General features: G+C 38.8%; 1 protein-coding gene and 1 long non-coding RNA gene across 5 annotated transcripts in view; one reads left to right on the forward strand and one right to left on the reverse strand.

Annotated features, from left to right (window-relative positions):
• Positions 1–37: 37 nt before the first annotated feature.
• The window catches only part of iffo2b (intermediate filament family orphan 2b), a 33935-nt gene continuing 9424 nt past the window's right edge, over positions 38–24548 (reverse strand). The window contains exons 2-8 of one of the 4 annotated variants that reach the window (XM_020629125.3): positions 11383–11443; positions 9586–9681; positions 7764–7934; positions 6206–6354; positions 5430–5631; positions 5198–5296; positions 38–4013 (exon numbers count right to left, since the gene is read on the reverse strand). In XM_020629125.3, coding sequence (XP_020484781.1) covers positions 3780–4013; positions 5198–5296; positions 5430–5631; positions 6206–6354; positions 7764–7934; positions 9586–9681; positions 11383–11443 — 1012 coding nt within the window. In that variant the 3' untranslated portion in view covers positions 38–3779. Of the gene's footprint in view, positions 4014–5197; positions 5297–5429; positions 5632–6205; positions 6355–7763; positions 7938–9585; positions 9682–11382; positions 11444–24548 lie in introns of all 4 variants that reach the window. The other 3 variants (XM_020629124.3, XM_020629127.3, XM_020629126.3) reach the window with 3 other exon arrangements.
• Positions 7803–23575, forward strand: LOC136179209 (uncharacterized). Its single transcript, XR_010666409.1, has 3 exons — positions 7803–7942; positions 11381–11463; positions 23142–23575. It is a non-coding gene; the product is annotated as an uncharacterized lncRNA (long non-coding RNA).

The following is a 24548-nucleotide window of genomic DNA, read 5'->3' on the forward strand; positions in this document are numbered from 1 at the left end:
TGGAGAATATCCAAATAAAACAGCTGGTAAGCCTTGATTTCTATCCAATCCACCATTTTATTTAGTTTTCCACAGCATCAATAGAGTACATTCATTACTTGTTTCAACGTCCCCAGACCCACATTAATACACTGTATCCATAGTTCAAAGAAAAACAATGAAGAGAAAAGCATTAAATTAAAGCAGAACAAATGAAGCACGTAAAGTGAGAGTCACAGGATGGAACCTGTCAGACAGTTCAGAATATCGAACCCCGATATGGCTACAAGTATTGCTGCACCTTTTTATCTCCTGCCGTGTTTTTATGACATCAAACATAAGCAACAACGATATATAATGGCAAATATCAACATGTAAAACGTCCTGTTGTCATGACAGTTAAAACAAACACATAACCCCGGTGCTACACTGATAAAAACCAATCATATAAAACCCCTTTTTTTTGTATGAAACACTCACATCCACCAGGAGCTCACTAGCGGACACACAGGTCACACACTGAAGGCTGCTGTAAGGAAGAACCGCTTTAATGAAGCCAAACATACCAAGGTCTCCGATAGGTAACAGGACACCTTTTATCCCTGGGTTTAAGCAGCTACATCTTTTTTTTTTTGCTCAGTTTCTACTTGTAATGACTTTAGAAGAGGCCTCAAATCCAGATACATTCATTAAGGGAAGGGTTTCCACATTTTGATTGAGTGGATGTTGTTGGAATCAGGAGATGTGAGTTTGTGTATTTTATAGAATCAAGGCAGCATGTCTGTGTGAGACTTTTCAGAGTTATTCAAGCCAAAGCTTGGACAAAGAGATGTTCTGATGTTTTCCTTCTACATACTGATTACGATAACTTGAGTATCAGCCAAGAAGAGTACTCGTACCCGATGACAGAGCTGTATATTACTGACCCTGTGTGGATGTAATACGGTTACCATTGTTCTGAATGGACTACCTTTCTTCTGAATGTTCCCCTACTTTGATTATTTTTACTTTGTTTTAAAGGAGGCGTTCGCTCATCCAACTATCTCATAAAAAAAGGTGTGTAGGACATCCACTTATCACATTGAAAATAAAAACATCCCACACACTACTCTTGCTCGGCAGCAATAATTTATTAGAAAACAAATCACAGTGTGTCAGTCCCTCTGAACCTTTCAGAGGTGTGTCTGTTCAGAGGGACTGACACACTGTGATTTGTTTTCTAATAAATTATTGCTGCCGAGCAAGAGTAGTGTGTGGGATGTTTTCATTTTCAATGGGATTATTTTAACTTGTAAAGAAAATGTACCCTCAAAGTGTGTGATGGTGAAAACAAGATTCCTGCACCACACACTCTGCTTGCGTCACTGTTTTATGTTTGATGTATAATTGACCTGAAATCAGTTCGTCTTTCTTTGCTGTTCTTAAACATTAGTGCCAGTAAAAGTCATACAAATATAAATAATATAATGATTTATAACACTTTTGTGCAGGCTGCTGTTTGGGAAAAGACAAACAAACACCCCAGTGTATTGGGGGCTAATGAATGAAGGATTCATTCCAAACCAGGAGCAACATTTAAGGCTGTTTCTAAAGCACTTCCAATACGGGTATGATTATCAGAAAACTTGACATGTTTCCATACGTTATGTTTTAGTCTATGGGTTTGTATAATGATCAGACTGCCATGGGCTTCGATGTTTATATGTAAAAACAGTGAACAGTGTAGATAGTCCTGCTGTGTCTGGATGTCACAGCTCTACAATCAGTAAACAGAGCATTTGATGTTGTCGATACAAAGTACAGTAGCAGTAAACGAATGGCTCTTTGTTTCTTAACAGGCTGGTTTTTACATCGACTCTTTAACGTCAAATGATATGTTGCTTCTCAGTGAGCGAGGATCTGCCTCACTCTTGTCTTATATCATCCATTAGTTTAGTTATAGGTTATCTGATCGGGTCAATAAGAGACCCAAACTCGTGGAAATGGTTTAATATATCCTGCAAAATAAAGAGTAACAACATTTTTTTGGGTTAACATGAAATGATTAAACACAGTGAAAAATAGACTTTCTGCCTGAAAGACAGTTAATGAACGATTATGATAAGAGATGACAGATTTAAAACATGGCGCGTATTTGCTGTGCAGCTATTTAGATTAAAAATAAAAAAAACGGTATATAAACAACCATCGCTCTTTTTCTCTCCACACATACATGCTGAAATAACAAAAAAAAAAGTAACATTCTGCTTCTAGAAAACATCCAGATAGAAGTAGCACTTAATCTGTGATTCAGCAAATCAAACATACATTATGATACAAAGATAAAAAGATCACTTCTGTCTCTCCAAGCGTCCTTTAGCTTTTTACGCTTCTTTCAGTGAGAGTGCTGAAAAGATGTGAAACGACTCAATCTGTGACAAGAACGCTCATACAAACCAAAAGGCCTCTGGGGTATACGATACGATCACGTGCCTTCAGCCCTCTGTGTTCAATCTGACACCTTCAAGCCCTGGCTATGAAGAGACAAAGCAGGAACAGAGTCCCCTGCACGGCAGCATGAAATGAAAACACACATAAACAAAGTACCAAAAAAAGAAGTATCTACAAAGATCATGTGAAATGGAAGCTTTTGAAAATGTTTCCTTTGGTTTTTTTCCTAAGATATTGGAGGGCAATGTTTGGCTTTTGTAACTTAAAATGTAGTCTTTTATAAAAAACTACAGATTTTTAACCTTTTAAAATGGTACTTAATGTGAACCATGTTTCCTCCGTTAATTACAACACAATTTGAACGTGTTCTCAGAAGCAAGTCAGGCAAATGTTAGAGACATAAAAGATACAAGTCCCTTGACGAGGGGGCACTGTTCCAGTTTTTACTCTGTATGTACTTAAAAGAAGAAAATCCCATAATCCCTAGATTATTCCACACTCAAACGCATAAACGCTTCTCAAAATGATACGTAGAAAACACCTGCTTTGCTTCAAAAGGCGATTTTGTTTTTTAAGGGAAACGAGGAAGAGTGAAAGCCAGTCCAAAAATAAGGCCAGATGAATTGCATAGAACTTCAGTAATGCACTGATGCATCAAAAGGCTGTGCTCCTTTCCTCTGTCAACTTTGGCAACTCTGCAGAGTTCCCTCAGAAACCACCAGAACTCCCCACACCAATCCGTCTCCACTGCTTGTTTTGTCTCTTTGGCAGGAGACACTTAAAAAAAAACAAAAAAACCAGCACTTTAATTTGGACTGCAAACACAAACAACACAGTGTTCCAGCTGAGGGCCGCAGACACGTCTCATTCAAATGAAGGATTTCAAAGTAAAGCAAAGGACGGGAGTGTTATTTTGAGATTATTATAGAGAGCACAATATGTACTATTTTGAACTCCTTTATAAAAAAAGGACAATTAAGGTAAGAATTTGTACAAAAAACTTCTCAGCCAAGTTGAAAATGCTTCTGTTTTTTTTCTCTCCCTCCCTTTAAATAATGTGAAGCTCTGGACGAGGATCCAGCGAGGCAGCAGTGAGGAAGAGAGAACAACTCGGACCTTATTTGCACCCTTTCCTCTAGTGAAGCAAAGAAAGCACCCCCACCTTTTTTTATTAAACAACAGACATAGTATAAAAGCACCAGTTCTGGGCCTGCGTCAGCGAGCACAACCACCAGAACTTTTAACCAGTCAAACCCACATTTAGGTCGTTTCACCTCTCTATGAAGACAGAGCTCTCTACATGTTAGGCCCTAGTGACATCGACGGGGCCCGTTCAAGAGGAGAAAGGACAAAGCTGGGCTACGCAAGCATCAACTAACGGGGACTTCGGCCTCTGCGTCCTTGTCCGAAATCTCGTCCTGGATTTCGTCTGTGTTCCCTGAGTCGCTGCTGGCCACAGAGCTGATAGAGGGAGAGTTCCTGCCACCTTTTATCATCCGTCGACATGTCTCCATCTGCACGTCCAGACCTCGCTTCATGCTGCACATCTCCATGTACTCGTGCAGATGTCTGTTCATGTCGCTCTTTGCTGTGGCCAACTCCATCTGGGAGAAGGGAAAGAGTGTAAGATGTACGAGACAGTGAAGATGATGTACGCCCAGCTAATATCTTAAAATAGTTTATGTCAGTGTTGAATTGCTTCAACCGGTTTAACAAAATTGTTCTTACTAAAAGGGATCAAATGTTTCAACATTTACCACAAAACAAAAAACCTTTTCAGCAGATTGCACAATTAATTTTGGTAAACATCTCCTTAATTTTTTAATGACCTGCCAATATTTAATATGATACTCACACTGTCAGAAATGTAAAACTTCTAATGACACAGAAAAACACGATTTCTTAGTAATGTTCTTCCTGCTCATATTCAGATGATTTAAATAAAAAACGGAAGTTTAGTCTTGACAAAGCATCCATTTAGTAAATAAAATCTTCATACACTGTCTCTATACTACCATTTAATGCGTAAAGTGATGTGCATGAGTACAATAGGTCAAATCTTAGTTTTCAATTAAACCCCAATTAGCTGTATTCAACAGCTCAGCTATTCTTCCTAGGGTCCACATTAAAAACATAATTAATAGGATTATAAAAATGTCCATTTAAAACATAATTAAGCACTATAGTCCATGCAAACCATCACATAATCAATCTGCAAATTGAATTTTAAAAATCGGCAGAAAATATGTTCTATAATAGGTGTTTTCAGACCAAGCGGTTCTGGGGACTTTCTGAAGAGGAACTACACACACCACGGGGGACTTTTTCTCCGTCTGCATTTGCATCGCCATGGTAACTACTCTGAAGCAGGAGCTAAAAAGGTTCCTCTAAATGGGGTTCTAGAACTAAGATAGTTCATAGTTCCTGTGGTGCGGAATCACAAAAACAGTTCCTAGAGCTATGAAAAAGTTCCAGCGCTCCAAAAGCCACCAATGGTAAACAATATTGTTTTGTATCTATTTCACTGTTTAAGAATTCAATTCCGTCCAGCCACGAGCATTTTGTCCATTAAGTTCTGCATTGTCATTGTAGATAATAAACGTAGAATTCTGTCTGCTCTGAGTGCATTTTATTTTGCCACTCCTCTAGAGTAACAACAACAAATACAATAACCCTGCTGAAACTCAGTATGTTACATGGGTTTGGCTAATGCTATTAATGTGTATGAATAATTAAGTGTGTGTGCCAGTCTTTTTATCATACACATATCCACACACAGATTGTGTACCTCGATCTGTCCGATGGTCTCCTGGTACTCTTGGTCTCTGGTCTTAAATAGTGACTCTGTTTCATCAATGAGGCTGCCAAGACTTCCTTCCTGGGAATCCTTAGAGAGCACAGACAGAGGATTCATTCATCATGCATGAGTCAGTGTTTGACACAGCACACATAGCAATGATCCACACGCATGAGATTCAAAAACAGTAAGCAGAGCAGAGGACCCTCACTCCCGGACTTACTGGATCAGCTGCCTCTGCGTTGCTGTCACAGGGGGCGGTGCTCGTGCATGACGTCGCAGCGTTGGCGTACGGCATGTTGTAGTTGGTAAAGTCCTCCCACAGCAACAGAGTCTCCTCGTTTTCCTCCCACGTCAGACTGTCGCAGTCGTCGTCGATATCGAACGTCTCGCGCCTGGCAACAAAGGAGTTATCTGAACAATGTCTGTGTAGGACAAGGACAGGGAATGGAAAGAAGAGGAGAGGAGGAAGGACAAGTATAACAGCCACCAGGTTCAGCAGAGGTCACAAGCAAGGAGGAAGATGCGCTCACAACAAACAGACCAATGGGAAAGAGTTCATGGAAAACAGAAGCGAGGATACTTAAACAACACATGCAGAAAACTTTCTTTAGAATATATGTTTAGAATAAATGATTAGAAAAAGCAATCCCAAATATTGTTGAGATTAAAAATCATTGGGAAGCATCCAAAAAACAACTACTGCAACTTTAACAAAGCAAATTATCATCCCAGTATAAATAGATGCTGAGTTTTGCTGAATCAGCACACTGTAAAGTAGCTGCAATACATCATATAAACACTAGAGGGAGATGAGGGACTATACAGCTGTTACACCAAACCAACACTGCAGGGAACAGAACAGGAAAGGCAAAGTGTAACTGCAGAGTACGTTGAGATACACCCAAATCTGTGTGTGTGTGTGTGTGTGCGTGCGTGCGTGCGTGCGTGCGTGCGTGCGTGCGTGCGTGCATGTGTGTCTGTGTGTGCGTTGCTTACAGCTGGTTGAGCATGCGTTTCATTTCGTCCGTGATGTTGAGTGATGCAGGGACCTCCTCCTCTGTGGAGCTGGGCTCTGCATCCATCTCTGAACACTCCTCATCAGACACAGCCTTACGCTCTTTCCTCCTACAGCTCGCTCCAGCACCCTGCAAACACACACACACACACACAAGTTTAAACACACGTTTAGAAGACCAATCAAAGGCAAACCCAGTCGCAAATGATGAAAGGTGAATCTGACATTAAACATCTGAATATTTTCTTTTGTATTATATGTATATGCACTGTTAATGTTTACAGAATGTATCCATTCAAACACATATACTCAGTGATACTCAACCCGAGGTTCTCGAGCCAGCTGTGGCTCATTTGGGACTAGTTGTGGGTTTTTAGGTCCTACTTGGGGAAAAAAAAATCCAAAGTAATTACTTAAAAAAGGGAAACATTGTCAGCAGAAATTATTCTTACATATTTTAGGAAAGAAAAGTTTTTGGATTGTGGCTCCTGCAGAAATATTTTTTGTTCAATGTGGCTCTTAAGTCTAACAAGGCTGAGTCCCACTGCTTTGTTTGATGGTTTCTTTCAAACTCAGCTTGCACAAAATGAGAAAAATATGCGACATTGAACATTGTTCAATACTGCGATAGCAATATGAAGTGTGATTAATAAAAAGTCGAGTAAATAGTTGTATTAGCTTTAAAACACATTTTTTATGTCTAGCGACTGTTTTCAATGTTTGACACAATACCTGTGTTTGCAGCATGTTTCTCCTGAACTTCAATAAATCCTAAAAGCAATTTTTTCATGACATCTGAACAGTGTGAAAGCAGGGCCTTTATAGCAGAGTTCAACCAATATTTAAAATGTATTCATGTTGAGTGAGAAAGAATTGCTTTTTTCTTAATTACTGCGATAAATTCAGACATCTTTTTTTTTTTGCGATCCTCTTAACACTAGAACAATGAAACTGCTAGTAATTCGGCAGCTCTGTTTTTAACCCACTGAACTTTTTTTCCTTAAGGTGTGGAGGAGCATTTCTACTTTCTACACTCTGCCTGCTTCATAAAGTCTAAAGATAAAACACTTATTTGTGTGGAACCTCCCTTTTAGATTCTGTAAATACAAAAATGACGATTGGAAGCAGGGACAGACTGTAAAACAACATATAAACAAGGAGAAGCCACCAGCTTCATCCAGTGACTCTATTCTTGGTCTTAAGCCAGCACTGTCGACGCAATGTGATAACCTTGAGTGCAGCGAAGAGTGACCAGGTCAGTATTCCATGCTCCTGAATGTTTGTATGTGCATGCATATGTAATTCTGCCTGTATATGTTTATATGTTTGTGCGTGTATTTTGAGAATCTCAGGCATGCATTCCTGCTCCTTCAGAAGGGTCACTCGGTACATGATCTGCTGGAGAGAGAGACACTACACACACAGCCAGCCACAGCAGCTCTGGTTACATCCACAGAGTGCTGACTGGCACATTCACAGAAGAATTCATATTTTCGCTGCTGTAACTCGACAAACAGTGAGACAGCAGATGAAACCCACCCTCTCCGGCAGCGACCTGGCTGGACTGACGTTGAACATCTTGGACATGTCCTCTGAGTTGCGTTGCTGTGCCACGTCACACAGTTTGGCCGTGATGTCGATCCGTCTGCAGATGTCCATGTCCACCCGCCGGGCCTTCTCCTGGATCTGTGTGTCCAGGTCTGACATTTGCTGCTTGGGTAAGGATGTATGGTGTTATTACCATGTGTAATAGAGACACCTTCTTACACTGTACACTGTACACCGTACTCACACATACACACACAGAACATGAATTCCCTGTTCAAGTACTGAACCGAGTTAAGAGTGCTAGTTTTCTCAAAGAGCAGCTCATTTAAGGCTGTCAGTATGATACTGACATCCATCAATCATAGATTAAAGGTCATATTACATACATTCAGTGCATCAAGTTCATAGGAAATAGGAGGGAAGTCAGATTTATAGATCTCCTTGCTTCTCTGTTGAAATACAATACATTTTAATCTAAGCCTCTCAATGTTTACCTGTCATATCATTTAGAATATTTCTTCTTGACAGATGTTGCATTATTGGGTTACTTTATTCATAACTGTTAAAAGGAATTCTTGTTCCTATTTTGTCTTAAATATAATGTTGTTTTTTTGCTCCCCTTTTGGCCATGTGATACTTTTATCGTCACATTGCGCAAAACAGTCCAGCTAGTTGTCCAGATATAAAGTCAGCGTGAGGAATTCAACGTCTAGCATCTGAATGTGTACTTGATATAATATTTTAATTATTGTCACTACTGTATCAAAATGCTAATTATGTCATTGTATACAATGCAATGTTACGGCATTCATATGAGCAACTCCGTAGATAACATGTTTCTATTTATCAGGTTTATGTTTTTATTTATCTTTAATTCACTCACTGTATTTAGTGTTTTTTGTTCATCTTAATTTTGATTAAATGCATAGTTTAAACTAAATAACTATCAAAAAACATTTACCCATATAGAAAACTCAATCAAGTAGTAGCATAATCCCTTCGTTCATTTGGGTAATAATAGTGTGTTGGGATACAATTTGTTAGGGCAGATATTGGTCATGGAAAACTGAAACATTTATATATGTTCTTCCTGCTACAGTGAATGTTGAATTAAGAGCAACTACAATAGGATTACAACCAGAACAGACATTACAAAATACAGGATGTCCAACCAACTAAAACAAACCTAGTATTTAACAAGCTGGGCCTCACAAGAGATCCAATAGTTCTACGTCACTCACCCGTCTCTGGAGTCACACGTGAGGGATGAAGTCAAGCACAGAAAATAATATAAGAAATGTGCAGATGCCAGAAGTGAAGATATGCAGGAAAAACAAAAAAGTAGACCAAAACAAACAACAACATACGCCTATATATATCCCTGAGCAAGCACAAGCTGTGACTGAGCCCCCTGCAGTATATTACAGCTGTATATCACACTAGAACAGGCCTGCCAGGGAACAATACAGGACTGTTCAGAACAGGAAGTGCTCCTGATCTACAGCCTTTTTCAATGAATAATTGTCTTGAAGGATTTGCAGCATTATATTATATATATTTTTGACTCCAGAAATGTAAGGAAGGAAGACTAAGGATGGGGTTACTGCACATTTTATCATATAGAGCTGTATGAATGAGCTTTTATCAGAGCGATGCAGGAAAACAATTGTTCATTCTTCAAACACGACAGCTGGAAAGCTTGTTGGATTGCTTTAAGAATGGGAGTTAACACAGCACTTTTCTACAGTGTTAGAGCTTTGTCAGACTCAGGGAAGTGATGGTGACGTCAACCCAAGCTCAAACAAATACTTACATCACTCATTAGACTCTTAAAGACCACAAGCTCAGCCTTTAGTCGGTCCACCTTCTCGCTCAGCTCGTCCCGGACCTCGGATGACTCCTGGGCACTCTGAGGGAATTACAATAATACACATTAACATTCAACAAAGATTCTACTACGGCTATCATATTTAAGCTAATTACAATAAACTCTGCTTTCTGACGATTGCATGGATTTGTAGAATAAGATTCAACAACCACTTGTAAGAACCAGTTATAAACACTTTCGGGTAGATAAAAGGCTGACTCATGTTGCATTCAAATAAGGCGCCTTCTGATCAAATAAACCATTATTGTGTAACTTTTTTTATATTGTTAACTGTTCAGCTTTTTATGACTAGTACCAAGAGATTAAAGCTTTTTCCTTAACACATTTTTACAACTAAGATGATGCAAATGTGTACCTTGAGCAAGAGCTGTAGCCCTATTAGGGACTTTAGTAGCTTGTATGTGAATTAAATCACATTGAAGAATGCTAAAAATTACTTGTTGGACTTCGTCTTTACTGATTAATATGTTTGAACTTGACAAGACTAATAAAAAATATTGATACAACATTCATGCCTGCAAGTATATGAGCTACAGTTGACAGAATTTAGTTAAGCTAGAGATGAGATTTGCACGAGGAAGTAGCTCGCTTGGCTGTGTCCAAACTGAGGTTAAATATTCACCCTTCAGCATCAGGAAAGCTCACTTACTAAATATGATTTTTTTTTGTTGAATATACAGTAGTTGCCATGAATAGAAGATTGATACAAAATTCACTTCTACATAGTACATACAAACTGGATTTGGCAGGAGTTAGCAGTATTGGAAAAAAGAAAGCAGCTAGCTAGGCTATATCCAATGATAAAATATTGATGCTTTAGCACCTGCTCACAAATGAAAACGTATCTTTTTTTTGTTTAAAATGGTTCCAAAGACAAGAAGATTGATACCGCACAGATAATACGAGCTACACTCAGCAGGCAGTAACCAAGTTTAGCTAAGTAAAAAGAAAGGATGCTGCTGTTTTCAAAACACGAGTGCATGTTTTTTGTTCTGTATTAAATCAGCAGAGGGTAACAGCCGTTATGCTCTAAGCCCGCAACAATAAATGGCTGTTTGTGCAGAATTTACAATCTTTAGAAAGATTTCCAGCTCTTTCACACACAGCGACCGACATTTGCCTGTGTGCTCTAAAAGGTTAAAGCCCCCGAGGGACTGCACTCCACCTCTCTATCTGGGGTTTTGCTGACCCAGAATCTAAGACAAACACACGTACAGACAGTGATCAATTTGTGCAAAAGCAGAGGTGAGGAAGGATGCCGTCTGGATAAGGAAACTCATAGCATCTGGGGTAGTGCATGTTGTTGTGAATAGCCTCTAGGTGTGACACTTTAAATTGATTCAGCCTAAATCTATTACCTGAATAGAAACATAATGGCAGCCTGCTGGTGATATGTGATGTTTGTATCTATTTTCAGGCTAGCAGACACTTCCTGATGGGTTTGTAATATGGTTTTCTAATAGGACACACATCCTGCTGGCTAAGCTGCCTCTGTTTGAGCTTTGCTGAGTCCATAAAATGTCACAAGGAAGTCAGCTACCGGAATACATACATGTTTAGGCAATGTGCTGTATTAGAAGTTATCAAAATATATGTGCACACATGTTTTTGCCTCAGATGTTATTTGTGCTTCTTGTCTGCATGTGGTAAATGACCCTTGGCAACAATTCAAATATAAGCATGAGCATGTTTATAGAATATATATTTTTAATGTTTCCAGACCTGCTGCAGGGACTCCACCGTGGACTCCATCTGCTCTCGTTTGGACACTTCCTCCTCCCATCTGCAACACAGAGCACAGAGGTGGGTCACTTACTGTTAAATCTGGTCTCCTTTGGGCCACCAAGCAGGTTTATCAGACTTTTGTGGGGATAATACCCCCATCTCTTATTTCAAAATGCCCTTGACAGTGCGGCTTTCCAGCCACTTTTCCCCCTCCTATTGTTCAGTCTTTTGTCTCCTTTCTTTTGTATGCGGAGGCATTTTATCTTTACAACCCCACTGCCCCAATAAAAAACTATAGAGAGGATGGAGTCCCATCATTCTCCAAGCACAGCAAACATTACTCATGAATTGCCTTTGAGTGACTGCAGAGGGACATTTGAGCTCTAACACACCCAGAAGGGTGGGGTACCTCTTCACTGCAGTCTGAATTCCTTCATGCGAACTACTTCATTCCTCATGAAGTCTCAGGAGGAGTGAGGAATCTGTTTACAAAATTCACTGGCAAAATGTTTTTATGATAACGACAGAAAAGAAACCTAAAAAGGACGACCTTAACCCGTATTACTGCTGCCAACATATTTGCAAAGCTATTGAAATTCAAACAATAAAAAAAAAAGATTGATTAAATTATTTATCACCTATTGTATGTCAGTTGGGCTTTAAGGCACATTAAAACCTGCTCAAAATTACAACTTAGTTTACAGACATGCTACCAGATGTGTAGCGCTGTACTCTATGCACAGCGGAGCTAGCTAACATGCTCACAGTGCTAAAAAACAACAACAACTGGTGCCGTATAATGTTTTCGTCAAAGTTTTTGTTAAAGATTTTAGTTTAGAGTATTAGTAATCTCCAAGGAGCAGCTCATATAAGTTATTAGTAGTTCAGGTGTTTAAGTAATACACAAAAGTATGCTACAAATTGGAAAAAGTAACTTTAATTTTTAACTACATGAAAAGTCAAAGTATCACAAAAGACTTACAATTCATTTAGTTGCAGATATGAATGTAGCTACTCAATGCCATTGTAATACATGTCATTTCAATAGTTGATTTATTTCAGTCTGGACTGTACTTTTTAACAGCTAATGACTTAGTCAGAAAAACTAGCATGGCTAGTGGTGCTGGCATGGCTCATAATAGGATACCATACTCCCCTTCCATTGTCTGAAAGCTATGATTAGCAACTCATTTCTCCTGATATATCATTCATCTGAATAGCCTCGTTTTTGCCTTGCAGTATGAACTGAACACGAGGCACATAACCATCAGTCTGTACTGCATCAGTTAGCTTTGCATGCTCCTAATATAATATACACTTATCTTGTTCCCTGAGATATGAGACAGCAGACATGCTGAGTCACGGATGCTTTCAGAAAGAGAGTTTGAGGATCAGAATGAATAAAGAGCTCATTCAGTAAAATGAAGTAACCACACAGCACCAGACACTCATGCTGATGAGCCTCTGTGGGCCACATGGTAGACAGTGGAGGAGAATTTGAGAGTGGCTTTTCTGTGTGTGTGAGTGAGTGAGACGACAAGACAGTGGAAAGATTTGTGTGACTGCTGTCTTACTATAAACGTTAACTAGAAGTGTGAAAGCTACCATCTGACTGCCACTGTTTATTCTGTTACTTTGCTGCATGTAAAGCCTTCTCTTACAAAAGAGAAATGTAAACACAGCGAGAAGTATTACAACATGCGTCACAAGACATTGACTTTGTCAGGCTTTCGCTTTCTTGTTCCCATTCAGGTCCCGCTGAATACACACTGTCTAATTAGAGAGAAGTATTCCTTGGCTGGGCGTGCCAGCTTGCTCTGTTATTGAGGCCTTGTTTTCTTAAAAAAAAAAAAAAAATGGCACCGCTGCGCCACTGTGTCTACAACACTCGGGCCGTCTGCCGCAGGACACTAGCTGAGCTCACAAGAGTTCACAACTGCATCACATCCTCTGCAGAACACAAATCTGTGTGTCACAGCATCTGCATCACTTGTGTTGTCACTTCCTGGAGAAACCACCTCTTGTCCCTTTCTTTAAAACGGTTGTTGATAACTGGAGAACATGATTAGATTGGCCTACTGATTGAGGCAGAGACCGTCTGTGTCGACAATGTGTCAGGACTGCTTATATCAACCATCAAAGGTAATGGAGTCATTGACAAGTCTTAGCAGCAGCTGCTTGCAACAATATTTTAGAGCAGTTACAATCTATAAAGGCTCATAATTGATAACCGGCACACCTAGATGAAAAATTCTTACCCAAACAAATATAACACTACTGCAAATTAAACAGATTCATTTGGCATCTCAGCCTTAACTGTGGTTCATATTTTCCTGTACCTGTGGTGTGACTGAGTCAGACGAACACACCCGGAGTCTCCTTACAAGGACAAAGACAGCAGGAGGGTTGGAGCCTGTGTAAGCTCATAGACATCTGTTTACACCCTCAAAAAATCTCAGCTATCTAGCTCGAATAAATCACAAACTGTATGGTGCTACAGATGTGTTAGTCCAGCCAAGGCAAACGGAAATCACTGCAATAAACTACTGGGTGGGTTATTTTGTTTTGTGTGGCTTCCTGTGTAGCTAGCAGTTAGCTATATAAGATTTCTGGTCAATACTTCCTTTTCCATGCGTTGCCATTGTTTACTGTCTTACAAGCAGCTTAAGAAGCAAGAATGGAATTGGAGTCTATCTTTTTTGAAGACATTGAGACAGTCATTCTTGTGAAATGACTGTCAATGGGATCCAGAGTTTTGGTGGAAACCAGAAAACTTCCAAAACCAAATTCTGGTCCCATGCCTAGAGATTCTGCATCTTTGTAGAAAATCGTTGCAGAATCTGTATTTTCATGCAGAACCTATAACTAGACATGATAGTCCTCTGGAGTAGATTCATTTATATCTAATAAATGACAGGAAAGTTGAAATAACAATGGCTGCATAATATTTAAAACAATCAGGATACTGCAGATCAAAACTGATGGAGAAAACCTAGAGTCTCACATCAAACAGACATTTTCTCTTACAATCTTCCTCTGTTGAACAATAGCATTCCTCTAGCGCCTGCCAGCTAACACTCCCTGCCTTGTGTGGTATGTCTGGGAGTTATGCTTGCACGCAGGCTGCTTTATGATTTCCCATCACTGTGCCGGGGGACACAGCGTGCACACATCCACATGTGATGAACTTGTGTTCTTGTGTTGATACTTTTTGATGACTTTTTGTGCATGTGTTGACAGCTTTATGGCAGCCATAATGATTTAGTGGAAGTTTGATTTATCTCTGCCAGAATTAAAAAAAATATATAATTACTAAAGATTATATCTTGGAGGTGATTATGAAATTATGATTTTATTTTTTTGAATGATTAAATGCTTTATGGTTGTGAGCATTATAGTGCTAGGCAACAGGCGGTAAATACCAAAGGAGCACAGGGAAAACTCTGAGGTGTGGTTGCGTATAAGTCCTCTGTTGCTCATAGCAAATAAAAGTTTGAATCAGACAACACCCTGTTTAAACTATACTTCTGGAGAGTGTTACATATTACTGATAGGAATTTTCTCTGTAACCAGACGATCTGATTACAAGCTCAAACACTGATCCTAGGTCTTAGAAGCAGATTACACATCCTCTCTTTAATTAAATTGTTCCATTCAATTTTCACTTTCGACTTCTTACTTGTCCTCAAAAAGTTTGGTACAAAACGTTTCTGGTATAAAAATCTAGTAGTGGTGCTTTGTCATCAAATATACCAGTAAGATAAGTTTAAATGAGCACATCTGTGTATAACACTTTTTATAAATCAACAAGATCAGAAAATACCCACTACAGAACCACCATAAAAACAATCACCTTCATATAATTATCTTATAATAATATTTACTGAGGGGATTATTTTATAGACTGTGTTAATTTAGTAACTTGGTTTACCCAACAATCCAGCCAGTGTTTCTATTCTGAATATCGTTGTACTTTTCTAAATCCAAATAATCATACATAATAAATTAAAAACACAACAATTGAATAAAAATAATGTCCAATTTGAACACTAAAAAGAAAAGAAGATTTGGGGATTTTTTTTAAATTGAAAGGGTCACAGGTAATTTTATGACTTTGATATTAATCAATTTAATTCAATCTACTTCATAGGCATGAACGCAATAGATACTACATTTTTAAAAAAAGTTACTTTTGTTTATGAAAGACTTTTCACTTGTTGTAGAACGTGAATGTGAGTGTCTTTATGTGTGTGTTTTGTGCTAAAAAAAACGGAAGCATTGATGGGTAACAGAAGGCAACAAATACAGTCTATGTTCAGCATACAATATCTCTGTAGTGATAACAAAATAACAATAAATAATACTGAAATTACACAAAATAAAAAATATGATGTCATTCTTACCCTAATGCTAAGGACACCCACATCTGATGAGTTGAATTATATCAATAATAATATACTGACCTGCTAGAAGAGCCATCGTTTAGGCTTGAGAAATATATCATGTCTCTTTTCTAAACCAAACCTCTCAGTCTAAACACTATAGAGAGATTTTAATAGGGCCATTAAAATTCATTCTCATGAGTGCCTGCAATAGTAAAACAGGAAGTGTTATATGATAACAGATTCAAGGATCAATACATCTGGCTACATGCAGGACAAACACCCATTCGGCTCACTGCTGTATGAAATGAGGCCACTGACAGCTTTGATAAATCCCTTGTGTCCAGAGCACACATGATTCCTCCCATAGACCCCTATAGGTGTCTATAATGTCTTCTACATGACAGCATGCGATCATACAGTGCACAAGTCAGGGATGTGATTTACTTTCAGAACATTCTTGAAATAATATTGCCTGGATAGGAGGAGCAGGATGGGAAGAAGCATATGGGATATGGATGGAGAAAAGTGGGCAATGTACAGATTACTAAGACAAGAAAAAGGGGAAGTTTGACTATAGTAGGTCATCGATTGAGTGTCATGATGCTCTGTAATCAATAGCTGCTCCAGACTCCACAGAGACACATGTGTAGCGTGCTAATGAGTCAGCCATGGGTAATAGATCGGGTAAAATGGCAGCCCAGGAGCCCACTGTCTGTCTGCTTTGAGGGTCTGTTTGACGAGACAATGCTTCAATGTCAACACTCATTTAATTCCTCTGCTCCTACTGACTCCCTTCCTGACCTCAATCCATATCCATAACACAAAACCACACACATGCACTTGACCTCCACTGCTCCATCTTCTCCATCTTCCTTTCACGTGTCCATGGAAACTGTGCCAGATGCACATGCAGATTAATTCCTCAATCTCATAAACTGTGTGCAGAGATGTCAGAAAGTAACATCACTCGCTGATGGATGATTCCTCTGCTCTATGTTCCACAAGCACGGTCAGACTTAAATATAGCCCTCCACACCCAGACAGGACACAGACACCACCAGGCCCAGGACTGCTAGTGTTGCTTAGCGACCACACACATTTCCACAGGCCACTTTTTTCATCGGCCCCGAGGGAGAGAGCACATTTTGCCCCTGGCTATCACAAGGGGCAGTTTGAAACTCAATGTATGTAAATGTAAATACATTTTTTCTTAATCTTGTAGATTTTTTTTGTCATATTTTAGGGCATGGATTGCCAACACATTTTAAATATGTTTAAGAAAGAGGTATGCCTACTTTTTGGTGTAGCTCACATCATAGCGTAATTTTATAGTCCCAACTGTCTTACAGTTCTGAATGATTTTCTAATTTATTTTAAACAATTACATTGTGACATTTGTATTTGACTAGTCTTAGCTATATAAACTAGGCTAAAAGCTAACATTGTGAGGCTTTGCCTGGGACGATGAGGTAAATGCTGACGTCATCGCTAACTTCTTAAAATGATACTAACATGTTAATGCAGCATGCTAACAAGCATGCTAACAATTCTTGCACATTTCTTATTGAAAGCTAAGATGTTCACAACTAGAATTTTAATATATTGATGTTGGTGTACATTGTTGCACTGATGATGATTAACGCTGATTTGAAAATGCTAACATGTTCACAACAATATTGCAAGCTTGTTTAGCCGTTACAGCTAACATTTGTTATTTATGTAATGGCCATTGAAGGCTAAGGAATCAACATTTTTAGTATAAATCCTCTGGCGTAATGAATGTATTCCCATAAGTTAATGGAAAATGTGTTTAAAGGAGCAATATGTAAGATATATACTGATGAATGAAATTAAATCATAAAATACAACCTTACAACATCATCACACATTTAGGAAACATGTTATGTTGAAGTGCTGATGTCCTCCTTCTAAGTTTCTGGTCCAGTCTGTTTTGTTTTTTTTTGAGCAGAGAAGGTAGAACGCTCCTTCTTAACAAAAAAATACATTTGAAATTTGCTTATTAAAGAATCTTTTATTAGAACTGTACATTAATATATTTGTTATTTTATTTTTGCATTATTTACAGGCACAATAGAGCAGCTGTGAGCTTAAACCTGTGAGTGAATCTCATTATGTCTTCTATTATCATCTATTTTTGTTATGAAGTTTTTTAGCAGTGGGTTGTTTAAACTATGATAGAAGCCTCAATCTTAAACTTTACAACAGGACAATGTAAGCTGGAATGTAATGATAGGTTCTGTTCATGTACAAATTCAGCCAAACCACTAGCTGTAAGTCACCATAATGCTTGTCTTAGCGACACAGTGATATTAATAGAAGCATGATGAATTCCACCATGGCCCTTCTAAAGAACCGACTATATACTTTAAATGCCTTTCCGTAAATCAGGGTAATTTAAACTGAACTTCAGACCCGCAGAATGTGAAATATGACGAGTTACAAAAATGTCAGATTCTCCATGGAGGAGAGGACAGCATCTTAATTAGCTGCTCTTTCCTTCTCATCTCTTTATCAGACTGTAGAGCTCAACTTTATCTAAAGACTTTGAAATCTGTTTGAGCTGGCTCTTACTGAACATTTTTCATTTATGAGATGATTCCTCCAGGGAGTAAATACAGACAGCTATAATCAGAATCCGGGATTCTAAAGAGAAGAACATTCCTCGGGTTATTCAACTTGTGGATAGTCCACTCCTGGCACTTATACATATATCAACTGTTTTATATAACTTTATACTTCATGTATTATTATTTTAATTTATTTTTACAATGTCCAAGGTCATTTCCTTTATGCTTTAATTCATCCTGTGTTTAAATCTTCGAGGTCACTCAACAATACTACTGAATGTATCTACATTCATAAACAAAACCTCTTATAATTAAAAGATTCTCAAAGCATACAAAAGCATTAATTCATAATTTAAGAACTAAATGTAACTAGCTAATTTTAATGTCTTCTGTGAAGGTATACAGTCTATCCCTGTGTCCATACCATGCCCACATTATGATAAAAAACACTGTTTTTAATGATCATATTTATGGGTTTATGTAGAATACTTTAATTATCTGCAAAATTACCAATTCATTTCATCCAGTATGCATGTATAGATATACATAAGCCCTTTTTCCAACAAGCAATCTGGTATACGGTTCAGCACAATGTGGTACGGTTTGATATAATAAACCCTGATCTTGCTTGTGTCTCCACAGCTGACTGCACCCTTACTTGGTAGGCCGGGTGTAAGCCGGGTGGTGATAGCCGTGGAAGCTACGTAATAGTTTTACATCATAGCAGCCCGACACAGTAGACAAAGATTACTGATCCCTTGGAAGGTCTACGCCTCCGAGGTCATCCACCGGGCAGAGCTACAGTATGTGCTGACATTATTTGCAGAAAAAAACAAAAAAACAAAAGCCTTAACATTACTCCCTCGAAGTCCATGAGATATTTAAACATGGCGCGTTTTGTGTATGTAATTTATTACCGCTGTTACACAGGAAGTTACAATCCTTTTGACCAATCAACAGACTGCAGTACGTCTAGCTGCACTCCTTAAGGTGGGATTGGTACTGTGGAAATGTATATAAATGTGTACCAAACCGTACTGAACTAGACCACTTGGCTGAAACGGGGCTATATTTAGTTGTGACATACAGTATATGTTTGTTTATAAGACCTTTTAGTACAAATAGGAATACGTTTTAAATCAATCACATTTACACAAGCTTGTATAATATTTAGTTAAGAGTTAAAGTTTCTGAGGTTTTGGATAAAAGCATTAACAATGATTCAGAGATGTTTTATGTAAAGAGAGGTATAATTAATCTGTGGGTCTGATAAATGTTCTCTGTCTCAAACAAACATTTCTTAATAAAAGTCTTTGGGAACAGTAGGATGTTTATTTAAACTCAGACAGCGATGACACTTCTGTTAAGCTGCATTTGTGTCAAGAGATCTTCATGGATCATTAACAAACTAGACTTTCTCATTAAATATAATCTTCTCAAAATCCTTGCGCAGTGGAACGACTTTTTGTTGACTTAATTGTGAAGCAGGTTCGGGCAGAGTTAAACCTTAAACAACACAGACAAACTGCAAAACTACACGACAACATTAGAAGTAAATTTAGCCCCATAGATGCCAATTATGCTGCTTACATTTTTTAGAACAAGGTGAGATCAAAGTGTCTCTCTCAATAGAGGGTTGGGTACATCACCAGTGAATCCTCCCATCATGCTGATGGACTGACAGATAATCAGCAGCCACTGTTATAACATGTCTAATCCTCCATCCTGAGCCGGCCCCACTGCATTGCCACACAGACGTTTCCCCCACAATCAGGCTGTGAGTTCAACTTATTTACACTGTGCACATGTATTATGTAATTGCTTCACTCCCCCAACCTGTCCTCTTTTCTCTGGCCTGGGGGATGCTGCTGTCAGATTAGCTATAAACCTTTTAAAAAAAAGAGAGACAAACAGAAGTGTTCACAAGCAATTACCATCCATTCCCAAGCAACAGGTATGACCTAAGAGACCCGAGAAAAAAGGGGGATACTTGCTTACAAAGAAACATATCTAAGTGTTTATAATGGCAGCAGTATCTCAAATTGTAAGTGATTAATCCTTGTAGGGACATGCAAAAGGTGTAGGTGCTTTGGAACCAATCCAAACTTGATGATTTGTTGATATTTATAAAGGTTGACAGTTAAATGTCTCCTCTGGCAGATCTGGCAGGAAGACAAAAGAGTTTCTGTCAACAGAAGTTTCCAACTTACCGAAGATTTTACAGATAAGAAGAACCTGGAAAGTACAAAACCAAAATGCAACAAGGAAACGGATAGCGTGCAGGGGTTGTATTATAATCATATTGTTTTTAATATGACTTTTTAATAAGGGCTGTATTGTTTTTATTATCATGGGCAAAATTAACATGATATACAAAAAAATGATGTCCAATATTATTTTTCACCACCATGTGAAAAATAAGTATGTTCAGTATCATGTTCAATTTAAACCTTTTAACATTGAGCTATATTGTGCTTATTATCGTGCGTAAAATAACTTTTCCTTTAACTATTATGTACAATAACACTGATCCATTAGGCTTATTTACACCATGTGCAATATGACTCTTACTTTCACTGTCATATGCAATCAAACTAATCCTATATGCTTATACTATCAACAATAAGACTTTTACTTTCACTACATCATGTGCAATATAACTGGTCCATTATGCTTATCTATACCAGGTGCAATATTAATTTTATTTCACTAGCATGCTCAATATTCAATTTTCATTATTATTATTACTACATACAGTTATGTTTGATATCATCAGTTTTGTATTAATTATTTGGAGCAATTTAATTTTTTTGTAATACCTCATATTAAAGAGCCCATATTATTCCCTTTTTGGGGTTCGTATATTTAATCTATGTACCTACTTTTGTACGTTCACAATAGCTAAAGTTTGAAAAAAAGTGTCTGTTTTCATGTACTGCTCCTCCTTGCTCCCTCTCCGCTCTGAGTCCGTCAGCTACGCTCTGTTGAGCCCACACTGTTAGACCCCACGTGGGCCAAGTCTGCTCTGATTGGTCTGCCGATCCGCTCTGTCGTTATTGGTCAGTTGCTCAGCACGCTTCTCGGAAATTTCAACATGAGCTGCAGGGCTTGCCACAACGAGCCAATGGGCTTAGATCAGTGATCTCACACTGACAATGACGTCGGACTGACACATTTTTATCAAGGGGGGCTAGAACCGAGCGTTACATGCAGCTAATGCTACAGCTAACAGGAGGACGTAGGAGAAGCTGCGTTTCCGCGGACTTTGAATTTTTGCACAGATGTGCCTAAACATGCACAGGACACATGGAAAACACACTGAAGAGCATATAAAACCAGAAAAAGCATAATATGGGACCTTAGTGTCCAAAATCCGGGAGAGAGAGAGTGGGAAATGACCCACTGGTCTGATCCGAACCTGCCTGCCTGCTTAGAGGACTACAGCTTCGGCACATGGGGCGTACGCACAGACCACTAGGTTAGCGGCGCCCTGTAATTGCTTCGTTTGCTGGGCTCTTGCTTTTGTACTGTTATTTTGGAGCAATCTTGCACTAGAATTTCCTCAGGGATTTTCATAGTTCTAATTATATCATAGTAATATAACCCTATCTTATTAATAATCTATTATTCTCTTATTTTATCGTATTTTATCAAGAACTGCTCTATAATCTATAGCTTATTAACACAGCCCGAAGCGGAGGGAGTGACAGAGTGTTGCGACAGAAAATCAGTTCTCCCTGCAGTCTTGCAAACTGCAAACTGCACACTGACCCCACCCCACATCCTTCAAACCCGCCAGGCTGATAACTTGCTTGTTTTCCCACTGATTTCATTTACTGCAATCCCTATAAAAGCCCTGCACCCCGGGCTATTGACTTAATATACAGTACAATTATAAACAAAAAAAACAGTTAGGATATAAGCTGTTAAAACACTCCACTTAAAAGAGACAGACTTCTTCACAATCTGAATGGAGGGCTTAGAGCTGGGTCCTGTGATTGACAATTGACATGGATTTAAGAGAGTCCATGTAAGTGCACATAGAGAACAAACAACATGATGCATGCCCGGCCTTGTTTGGGTGGAGCCGCACAGGGAGGGACACGACAGTGAAGAAGAAAAGAAGATAAAGATGTTCAGTTCTGGCACAAAAAGTGTGCAGGGTGTGTGCAGTCAAATGGTGTGAGACATCGCAGAGCTATGACACATTACAGGCACGCAAATGGCTTTTGTACCTGTGGGTACACACACCTGTAGGGTGAACCTCAGGAGTCAACAAAAAAAAACCTGCCGCCACACTGTGCACAGGAAATCTAGGCTTCTGGCCACAAAAGTGTTTCATTAAATCAAATGAAACTCCCAGCCCGGGGGCTATATGCAGCCCACAGACAATCACATAACATCCCCCTGCTCATGTTTCTATTTGAATGTTTTCCGTTTGGAGGTTTTCTAAATTTACTGCCACTGATCATTCCAAAATACATACACACACACACACACACACACACACACACACACACACACACACACACACACACACACACACACACACACACACTTGCTCAAGTACAGTTGGAATCGAGGATATGAAACATAAATCTACCCTTAGTTTTCATTATTTAATAGTGATTGTTTGCATTATTTACAGATTGATTGCAACAATAGCATAAAAAGCCAAGTCTGTGTATTTAACATGTGTCATTAAAACATGGATATGTTTGTTTTTTTAGTATTTGCTTGTCATGTTTCTTTTTTATCATTATTATTTGCCTTTATTGGATAGGACAGCTGAAGAGAGACAGGACATGTTGGGAGGAGAGAGTGGGGGACGACATGCAGCAAAGGGCCGGGTCGGACTCAAACCCACAGCCGCTGCAACAAGGACTCTAGCCTCTACACATGGGGGGGGGGCGACATAATCGGCACTCCGATCATACGTTTCTTAACTGGTCATGATTATACATAAAAACTCACTTTGGGTGTCTGAAAAAATAAAAAATTATAACCTTGTTTGCTCTTCTGTTGAGTGTATTCAAAGATCTGTTTTTCTATGTCGTATTGATAGCCTGGTTAGGATTATAGTATGTGTTAGCACTACTACTTTTTACAAGTAGACACCGCAACAATTACATTTTTGATGTAGTGAAATGAAAAGGCTGCCATTAAAGCTTTGCACACTTTTCCTATGATTTCCATGCAGCTGTGATGGTTGGCACATGTGCTCTCCTCTCAGCCTGCAGGAGCACAGACACAGATTTACCACCTGTCAGGATTCTCACACGCCACCTTCCTGGCACATGTGCAACATCATAAACTGCTCCTAAATGCGTTTGTTTGTTTTGTTAGGTTCCTAGCCAACCAGCATTATTTTCTCTGGAATAAAAAGCGTTTCAATTCCAGCGCTTATTAAGTGGGGATGCTGTTTTAGCACATCCATGCCTGAGGAAAAGGTGTAATGGCTTTTCAAAGTGAGCAGGTCTGAACAGAAGGCAGACACACTTGTTAAATAGTTGGGTGTAAATAAGGATTAGCTCTTATCATTATGGATTTAGAAGTAAGATATAGTTGACCTAACTTTCTCTTTTGCTTTGATCAGGTGACGTCCGCTTTCACAATCCCCCACCCTACCAGACCTCGAGTACAGTATCAGTCTCCCTCTGCAGTCACAGAGCTCACAACATAAAGGCACAGGTGCATCCCTGCACTTTTAAATATGGCAACACGCCACCACTCTCAGCTGTACCGATACCTTTGAGTAATCAAGCACAGCTGCAGCTTAAACACAGGCACAGAGAGAGAGAGAGAACAAGGCACAGGAAAACAGAGAGGGAAACACACTGCAGGAATGAAGTCACACTGATTTCCCCTCCAGGATTAAATCAATGCAGAATTATTTTTAATCATCTTGTGTCGATGCCACCTTGTATTAATAATGGTCCCAGAATATTGAATAGCAACATACATTTGTTTGCAATTGAGTTGCTGTTCTTAAAGAAGCTCTTAAATCAGCGCCAAATATCGAAGTTGAAAATAACAATTTATCCAATTGCTGATTTTGTTACCAATGTTGTTTTCATGACCTCTTCATAATACTTTGTGTCTGTTAGTCAAATAAGCCTAAGCCCAAATAAGATGTATTCTAATTATTATTAACAGGCCCTCTTCTTGAAATGTTACTGAAACATATCTG

Source organism: Labrus bergylta, chromosome 5 (genome assembly GCF_963930695.1).
Source record: "Labrus bergylta chromosome 5, fLabBer1.1, whole genome shotgun sequence".
Taxonomy (NCBI): Eukaryota; Metazoa; Chordata; class Actinopteri; order Labriformes; family Labridae; genus Labrus; species Labrus bergylta.